At 34.9% G+C, this 10,234-nt stretch overlaps 1 protein-coding gene across 1 annotated transcript in view; it reads left to right on the forward strand.

Annotated features, from left to right (window-relative positions):
* Positions 1-6,728, forward strand: part of GFM1 (G elongation factor mitochondrial 1) — a 43,516-nt gene extending 36,788 nt beyond the window's left edge. The window contains exons 16-18 of the mRNA XM_007454117.1: positions 4,374-4,534; positions 5,306-5,359; positions 5,517-6,728. Coding sequence (XP_007454179.1) covers positions 4,374-4,534; positions 5,306-5,359; positions 5,517-5,648 — 347 coding nt within the window. The 3' untranslated portion in view covers positions 5,649-6,728. The remainder of the gene's footprint in view (positions 1-4,373; positions 4,535-5,305; positions 5,360-5,516) is intronic.
* Positions 6,729-10,234: the final 3,506 nt, after the last annotated feature.

Raw genomic sequence — 10,234 nt, forward strand, 5'->3', positions numbered from 1 at the left:
TAGTTTTTGTAAGTTTAAATTCATAGATAATCTGTAAGTTCTACTTTTAATAGAGAAGACAGAAATGCTCAGAATTATTTTAAAGAAACATTAACTATAGTCATCCTGTTTTTAGTGATTTATTCAGATGTCAGAAAAATCTATAAATTTGTAAACAACTTTTTCATATATGACATTGTAGGCTTTTAGGCATTTGAAAGAATTCAGTAAACCTTATTCTCAGTGCAGACTTCTTGTTAAACTGCTAAAATTGTCAACCTTTCCCACATAGAATAATATGTCTATTAAAACCCTGATGAAACAGAACCCTAAGCAATTGCAGATATATCTGATTGATTGCTTTTAAGAGAGAAAGGCAAATGACGGCACAGCAGTTTGACATTGGGGGCTTTTACGTTGTAACTGGGAGCCAGAAAATTCATTCTCTTTGTCATCTCTTCCATATCCGTTATATGGTAATTCATTAGTTATGTCCGTAAGTGGGTTTTTGCAGAGAATTACATTATGATTCACAAAACATTTCAGAGATATTTTTTGTCAAAGAGGGTCAAAATAGACAGCAGAAAATTAATCCTAACACATCATTTCCAGACATTTGGAAAATCAGGATTTTATTGTTTGAATTTTGGACTTCGTTGGTTTTGGTCTGTTTGCATCTGTGACCAGGTATGGGGCAATGGCTGGAGAAGGTTGCTTATTCCTTGACCAGGTTGCTAATTCCTTATTTTAATTAAACTAATGGGAGCCATTAGTAATTTGTGATTTTGTTTCTCAGTTGTGAAAGGGTGAGAGAATCCTCCATTTTCTTTATGCCAGCTAGCTATTAAAAATGCATTTGAAATTTATGATCTAGAAACCTTGTCACAGTCTGTCAGTTGTATTAATAGGAAAAAGGGAAATAAAGTCACAAAGAAAATAAGACTTTATTAGGCATGATTCAGCTTGTACTGATAACACCTGCCTCTTGCCTTCTAAGGGTTCACCACTTTAATAAATCTTAAACTGGCAAATTGGTTGTAATCACTTCATATTCTTTTTTTCAGCTTTATTGAGGTGCAGTTGACAAAACTGTAAAATACTTAATGATTTGATAAATGTATACATTGTGATACTTTTTTAAAGTATAGTTAAAACAAGTTAGAAATCACCAACTGTTCTATGCTGGTTCTTGACTGGAAATTGGTAGCTTTCCTGGATAGAGGTTACATAAAGCAAGGTAATTGGTGAAATCAATTAACAAAGAGCCTCAACCTTTTTAATTGTACCTACATGAAATATAAATAAATATAGATTATATGCCCATAACATACACATATATAGGCATGAAAAAAGTCTGTATGTCTATGCATATTAACTAAACAGGTAAGTATATACCACTCAGTTTGTAAATACTTAAGCGTACAAATACTGTTATGTGTGATGATTGCCCGGTGGGGTGCAAAGGAAAAGCACCAGATAATAATTGAATTGAGGAGTATTGGTTTTTGCCAGATAAATATGTGCAAATAAACAGGTTGCAAGTGTGAAAAATGAATTACTTTGCTGTATCATCATCTGATTCTTATTTCTCCATGACTGAAGATAAAAGGGTAAAAGGAAATTTTTGCTGGGCTCTTAAGAAAATCAGCTTTTCATGCATGCGTACACCTCCATTGATTATCATATGAGAGTTTTAGGGTGGAAAATGTTGATAAATGAGCTTAGTATCAGATTAGCTTATACTTTTGAGCTATTCTCTATTATCAAAATTGGAAGAAAAATAGTTCAAATTCTCACATAGTTTTCATTAAAAAAAAAGAAAACTGGAACTATTTTCAGTCACAATGGAAACTTTGCCCCTGAGATTAATCAGTGATGTAACTAAAACTGAAACGTGAAATTGAATGTGCTTTCAGGGACTGTTTCAGCCCATGGATGTTAACCGTTGCCATCATTGTGTATGGCCAATTTTTAGACTGCTGTGCTTGGTCTCTGCAGAAACATTGAACTTGTAGCTACTCTACAAGAGAAATAAAGGCCTGCCCAGGGTCATGTTAGCTCATTTTACTCAGCAGTGTGCCTTTTCTGATCTCCTGGGCTTCGAGTTTGAATGCTGGCTCTACTTCATACTTAACTCTGTGGAAATGGGCAAGTCCAGGCTGTTTGGAGATAGTAATGCCAAAGTATTAGAAGAGAATGTACTTGAAAACACTTGCACACACATATTTGGGCACAGTGAAGGCTAATCCCTCTTCCCTTCACATTACCTTTGACCTAGCACTGTGCAGTGCCACCCATTTGCCAGCTTTTGGCCTCAGAGTGGTCATAGTAACACTTGTTGATCACTTTTGTGCTGTGTATTATGTTGAGTACATGAATTATCATATCTTATCTTCAACAGTGGCCTTATAGTTGAGAAAATTGAGACTCGAGTAGTCAATCAAATGGCCCAAGGTTACATGTTAGTTAGTGGTGGAGCTGAGAGTTAAACCCAGACCAGAGCCTAGCCCTTGACTACCTCCTCACACAACCTTGTTAGCACCCAGCCTGGTGTTATCAACTTTATCCCTAGGGGACTGAAATAGAAACATTACCATCTCTACGCACCACTTTGGCTTAAAAGGTCCTGTGATGGTGTGGGTATTTTCACTTGCTTTTTATTCTACTTCCGGAAAAATTGCTTGTAGGGCTTGGCTGCCATGTGACTATTAAAAAATGGCAGGATGAATTTAGCTCTGGTATCTTGTCATATGGAATGGGACAGAGAAAAGCATGAATAAGGGCGAGGTGAATCAGAAGGTGGATTTAGGAAGAAAGAGGGAGTTGAAAGGAGCAGGGTGAGGGAATATGAAACCGAGAACTGGACGGGTCGTCCTCAACAATTATATACTGTACACTATATACTTGGCCCCTTCTTTCTCTTGAGAATATGACTGTCTCACACTCTAGCTCTTTTATATTACTGACCTATTGAAAACAGTAGATAATGTGTAACTAAATTTAATATGTCTGTTCACATCTCTCTTTCCGGGTACCTTCTTCTGCATTAATTACATTTATTTAGAGCCAAGGAAGCTCTGCTGTTGTGGGAACCCAAGAAGTTAACAAGAGATAGAGCTTCTTCTGCAGGCTAGAATTTTTAGTCTGCTGCTTTAGCTGTCTACATAGAATTCTGCAGGCTTAGCTAATGAAACTTGGGAGTCTGCAGAGTTCAGTTATTCCTCTTTTCAGAACAAAATTCACTAATTAGGAGTAATGAGTCAAAGTTAGGTCTGAACTAAGGTAGGATTTGAATTAGAAAACATTTCAAAGAAATGCAAGTATATTAAATGGCTGTCCTTATAATTATTGCACTTAAACTAATAGTGTCTTTAGAACAAGTGCTTTAATGAATATACAAGAATAATTGCTGACTAGATTATTAGAAACAAACCGATGCTTGGAAAATTATGATTATTTTAAAACAAAACATTTTCTTTGTCACCTTTTCATGTTATGCTTAAAGTCTTTATTTAAAGATAATTCATCCAGTCTGAGGCTGAAGTATTATTCCACATAATGGAATAATGTCCAAATTAAATATGAGTGTTCGAAGTTTTTTTATATTCTCTCCGCATTGTTACATTTTCAACCTCAGTCGGCATTTGTCACAGTAAGAAGTGTTCTTGTTATGTACTAAGTGGGATTAAAAAAATAAGTTTTTTTAATTTAAAAAAAACACACATAAAAAACATTGGGGTTTAGTGCTTAAATGGCCCTTAGCATCTAGGCCGATGTCTTTATTTTGTAGGTGAAGAGACATGACCTGGACAGATTGTGTTTTTCCAAAAGGCATATAACTTATTAGAGGCAGAGCAGAAACTAGAAACTTGGTTTTCTAATTTTCAATCGGGTATTGAAATTGTTTAGCCTAGACATATTTCAGGCGTGACTTGATTATTGTCTCCAAGTATAAATAACTGTCTGCCAGGGACCAACAAGAAATAATTGACTTACCTTGGTCAGAGACTTAACAGATAGTGTCTTTATTCCCGAAGGATTTCAGAAAGAATTAGTAACCCTCAACTGCATAATTTAAATGGGAAGGGACTTGATCGAATGTTGTTTTAAGACCCTTTTATATTATTCCTGCAACCTAATGATTTTTAGGATAAAAATATGGTAATGGACATACTAATATTAGAATTAAGTGTTGTCTTACTGTAAGTTCCATTTAGAAGAGTGACTGCTGCTGTTACTAGAAAACTGAGTCCAGATCACATATTTTAACCTTATCATTTATGTGTGTATCTTTGGGAGAGCACTTTCTATTTCCCTTTTGTATATGTGGATAGGAAAGAGTTCCAGTTTGTTTAAAGATTAATAAACCAATTTATTTTTTTTTCAAACCCTAGCCCTGGCAAATGCCACATTATGTATTCTTGAACCTATTATGTCTGTGGAAGTTGTAGCTCCAAATGAATTTCAGGGGCCAGTGATTGCAGGAATTAACCGGCGCCATGGAGTAATCACGGGACAAGATGGAATTGAGGACTATTTTACACTATATGCAGATGTAAGTACTGTTAGTCACTGACAACCTTGCTTTTATTATCCACAAGAGGAAATCAGAGTTAGCTTTTGTTTTTGGAAATTGTAGTGCAGATTGGCACATTTCCATGGCTGAGTATTGAATTTGTAGCTTATATGTATGTGGCAATTTCTGTACTTTGCTGTTAGAGTATCTCTTTAAGTGCAAAATCTAAAAATAAGATTCATTTCAGGTAGGCCTTTTGTGAGTATGTCATTTTCTTAGATGCATAATTACCTTTCTCATTATAGCTTTGTTTGCATAGCCGTTTTATTATGTTCTAATTTATTGGGATAATATTAATTCCCTTGCCTGTCCCTTACTTAAATCTCATGGGAGAAAGGGTTTATCACGTTACCTAAGGCCTCTTAGAAGACACTACTCTTGGCTTATGGCCTATCATTGGAGTCCAAGGGAAAGTTGTATTCACATTTTCACAGAAGAAACACTTGTGAGTGCTTGAGCTGCAGCTGCGTGGAGTAGGGATGAGAGGGACGGCTGTTAGTGGTGTCCGTCCGCTCCGTGAAACTGAAAGATTGGGTTTCTAGTTGTGTCTGTCAAATGAAATTATTTTCAAATAGGGTTTCTACTGTGGTAAAACAAAAACAGGTTTCTCTTTGGCTTTTAATTCTTTTAAACCAGGAGTAGTTAGTAGAAACCTGAGTCTAAAGGAGTTAAATGACTAAGTCTTCTCTGTATTTTTCTCAAATATTTTTCAGTAAGCAATGCTGAAATATCTACTGTGTATGTTTTCAGGTCCCTCTAAATGAAATGTTTGGTTATTCTACTGAACTTAGGTCATGCACAGAGGTAAGCAAGTGTTTAAATTTTACTTCCTTGTTCTTCAAGAGACCATCCTGCAAAATCATCATTTTTGTGAAATCTTGTCTTTTCATGACTTTACTTGATAGTTGTTTAAAAAAAAAAAAATCTGCTTTTTGTTTCTGTTTTTGTGTTAAACCCCCAGGGGAAGGGAGAATATACAATGGAGTACTGCAGATATCAGCCATGTTTACCAGCTACACAAGAAGACCTTATCAATAAGTATTTGGAAGCTACAGGTCAACTTCCTGTAAAAAAAGGAAACGCCAAGAACTAACTTTCCTCACCTTGTTGACTAACTTTAACTGTATCTGCAAGGTTTAGATACGTTAATGGATTCATGGAATAAATTCAGCCTGAAAAGAAGTAATTTTAGAAGCCCTTCCTATTATATTCAGGAGCTTCTGTTATATCAGTTAATTCTGTGTATATCTCAACGGTTGATTGGTTTTATACCTCAAATAAAATACGATTATTACTGAAATATATTTAATATTTATTTGAGGGAGGAAGATACTTATTTCTGTTATACTGAATAAGCTTAGAACATGTATAAACGTCCACATTTTTTCATCATAAGAATTTTCAACATACAGAAAAGCTGAAAAAATAGTGCAAAGAACAGCCATATACCTTCCATCTAGACTCAACAATGAACAGTTTTGTCAAGTGTTTATCAGATAATAATTTGTTTTGTCATGTTTGCTTTTTCTGTTTGTTGTCCATCTGTGTTGCATACTTTCATTCTTCAAGTTGTTTTGCTGTATACTTGAAAGTGAATTGCATATATCATGACACTTCTTGGAGTATCACCTTTTTTGTTTAAGAGTGGATTCCTCTGTGACAACTGGGATAGCTAGCCCTAGAGGGTATCATGCTAAGTGAAATAAGTCAGAGAAAGACAAATAGTGTATGATTTTACTTAAATGTGGAGTCTAAAAAGCAAAACAAGTGAACAAACATAACAAAATGGAAACAGCCTCACAGATACAGAAAACAACCCAGTAGATGGTGGTCAGAGGGGAGGGAGGGGCAGGAGGGGTGAAATAGGTGAGGGAGATGAAAAGGTGCAAACTTCATTACGAAATAAATGAGGCACAGGGATAAAGTGTTTTCTTAAAAAAAAAATGGAGAACACTTTTCAGATTTTCTATTGCTAGCTAAATTTCTAGCTGTTTTATATAGAGCTGATTGCTTCAATTTGTGGCTTCTGCAGATTTTGAACTGCTTGTTTTTAGGAGTATAAATGTTACTTTTTTGCAGACCTGTGAGGTAAAAAAAAGGCCCTTGCATATGCTATTCTTGTCTATGTTCATTTTAATGTTTCTGCAGCTTGGAAATAATAACCTACAGGGTTGGTGGCTAGTCTATTTCATCCACCTATTAAATGCTAGTTGAATTAGAATCTGCTGGAATGTATCATATATTGTATTCATTGAGTTGTGAAAGAACAAATGTTAAGCTAGAGGATGTTGGACATTGCCAGGGAGTTCTACCATGTTGTGCAGAATTGCTTCATCCAAAAACCATCTGATGTGAAAGACATATCCTAGTCCTTTCCCTTAGTGGATAATAGACATGAAATAACTGTTTTAAATTCCTTTGTTTTTCTTGATTTGTAGATTTGGCTCTATAACTTCAGGTTCCTGGAAAAAAAGACCTTTAAAAAGTATTGAGCAAATGTTTTCAAGGCATTTGTTAAATGCTTTAAATGCATTATCCATTTTAGTTTTCACAACCCTATGAAACTAGGTACTATTATTATGACCATTTTGTAATAGAGGAGGCAAAAGCACAGAGTAAGGTAAATAACTTATCTAAGACCACACAGCTCATTAACTTTTCAAATTGATAATGCAGTTATGATACTTATCAAACCAAGTGCATTTTCCCATGAATATGTCTGTTGCTACAGTAGCATCAAGCCTGAAAAATTGTGTTGCTTTGGCATTTCATCAGCATCTCATGCTATTCACACTGACTTTGAATATTGTTCCTGATGAGGAAATACCTTCATAGAACAGCACAGTTCCTCTTGCTGTTGCTAACAGTCAGAAATATTAGAACTAAGATGGATAAATTTGGAAGTGCTTTTAACTTGTTAAACATTTTGGTTATGAAGATACGGTGCCAGAAAAGAGTCGAGAGACCTAACACCACACCAGTGTTGCATAGGCAACGACACAGGCTCAGCTGGTGGGAGTAACTAGAATAGGATCACATAGGAACCCATCCAGGACCAGAACCCACATCTTTTGTTAACTCATTAGTTTGGTTAGAGTTGGTAAAGACCACATACCAGCCAAAGTCTGTATAAGGAAAAAATTAATGAGAATATTCATAAATGAGGGTTTCTTTTATACTACTGTTGTAAAGGATGATTGTTGGCTAATTTAAAGACAGTATTATTTGTGTTGGAGAATGGTAGCAGCACTAGGCCTGCTGTAGTATCGCCCTGATTCCCAACCCTGGCAGCACTTTAAAAATTACCTGGGGAGCTTTAAAGAGAAATACCCAGGCCAATCCCTAGGTACTCTGATTCTTTGCATCAAGATCAAAAGTTTTCTAGCGTATTCTAGTATACAGGCAAGGTTAAAGACCATTGCAGTGTAATGTGTACCTCCAAAACATGAAATGCAGGATTTGTTCAGATGTGTCACATTATTAATATTCTTTTGTGTGATGTTAGTGATTGGGCTGTTGGTTCTTAGCTTGGTAAGTTTATCTTTAAAGATGTACAGTCAGTTTTCTGTTATTCCTTGCCTCCTTGCTCACTCTTAGATTTACGTTGTGAAGTCACTAAAATTTAATACTGGAATTTTAGGATTTTTCAGATTTTAATACTTTTGAAATCTGGATGAGACTTAAAATTGATGCCAGTGAAGTGAGGCAGCCACCAGGTAAGTAGTAAATTGTGCCATGTAGGAATATATCCCTTTGTAGAAAACATCTACTTGCATTGCTAGAACTGTCAATTTTTGAATTAGAGCTTTAATTGCTGCTTAAAGCGTCTTCAAATAAAACTGTAATGCATCGTTGAAATAGTTCATGTTTTCACAGGCAATTTATTGTTAGCATGGATTCATTTATCCTTTCAAGTAAGTGCCAGGCAGCATGCTAGTGATTGTAGCACTTTGAAAGTTAGGAAAGGTCACAGAACAGGTCATAGAATTTTCTAAGCTGAGAGAAATCAGTTGATAAACTCATGTGTCATGAAGCACTGTCATTCAAGGGCCAATACAGAAACTTCCAATTGACTTTCAAAAGAACTTCTAACTATTCATAACTCAGGTAGGAAAAACAAAACTATAAGTAGAATCAAATAGAATGCAGGCAAAATCCTGGTGTTATTTTGTATGTCTTAAAATTTTTGAAAATTCTAAAGAAATTAGGAAAATAAATGTGATGCTCTCTGTCATTGTCATTGGGTCAGAGTGATTCAGAATTCTTTAGACTCTTAATGAATAAAAGAGGGCTTAGGGAATTTAGAGGTTTTCATTTTATGTCAAGGCAGATGAAGTAATTTTTCTCCTCTGTTATTAGCAAAATCAGTATTAGTAAAATCAAGTCAGCAGTTTTAGAGTTTGTGCTAGAAAAGATGTTCTGATGGTGAAATTGAGAAATTTTTAGTTGGTTTAACTTATAGGTTTTGTAAATTTATAAATTAGGTAATTTTTTTTGTATGTCATATGTGTAGAATTCACCTTCATAATCTATTATACCGAAATCTGTTAAAGGGTTACCACCTTAGCTTCCTTACCTGATTGAATTATGGTCACATTTGTGAGCCTAATCTCACTAACTTAAAATGCCTTTACAAGGATGAGAGGACTTTTAGAAAGTTGAGACAAGAGAGCTGAAACCCCTTTCTAGCTCTTAACGTGACACTGAAAGATTAAAAATCACAGGACATTGAATATGCTGTTACAATGCTCTTGGCACTTTCTTTCCAAGATATTTAGGAAACTTCAGTTAGAGGAGTTTATTACTTGGTTCTGGCATTGTTTATCACTAGATGGTTTGATATCTTAGGGAAAGTATTTTCTCTGCATTATCATATATGTGGGAGATCTGATGTTTTCTTTAAATGATTGTTTCCAGTGCTTTGGAAAACTTACAGTCCTTAAATCCAGAGTATGTTGGGAAGATGAATGCAAAGGGGTTGGGGTTTTAAACAGAATAATACATGATCTGCCTCTGCTAAAAAGTAACAGTATAATTCATCTTATTTTGTAAGAGTCCGTGTCTTAAAATTTTTTCTATTTAGTATTAACTTTTTCAGTTTTCTACTACAGACATAAAGGTAACATTTTGGTATGTTTTAAAAAGGCTGATGCTTCCTAACCAGCTACTGATCAAGGAACCTGGCTAAGGGTTTTGAGACATGAGTATAAGCATTCCATTAAATACTAATTTTGAGAGGCAAATGCTGGCCACATTTCCTGGATCAATTCTTCCTGCCTTGGGGAGGTACTCCACAAATCTGATAATGGTACATATTGTGTTTGTTTTTATAAATTACTTAGGCCAACACTGGGTCCAAGTTGTCCTTACAAATGAAAATTGTAAGTACTTTTTGTACTTTCAGTTACATCACTGTTCCATTTAATACATGTTTGCAGACACTCAGCTTTATCTCTGAGATACTCTTTTTATTTGTAAAATTTTTATTAATATATAAATATCCTTTAATTCCAGCTTAGCACAGATTTTGCCTATATAGACAAATCTCTACAAACACATGTAACACATTTTATTTAGAAACAAACATTTAAAAGTAGATATCAAATTTAAAAGGAATACTTGCTCAAAATCGTAAAAAATAGTATAAAGTTCCTTTTAAACAGGTAATATTTTCCCTAC

The sequence above is a fragment of the Lipotes vexillifer genome, unplaced genomic scaffold (assembly GCF_000442215.2).
Source record: "Lipotes vexillifer unplaced genomic scaffold, Lipotes_vexillifer_v1.1 scaffold641, whole genome shotgun sequence".
NCBI lineage: Eukaryota > Metazoa > Chordata > Mammalia > Artiodactyla > Lipotidae > Lipotes > Lipotes vexillifer.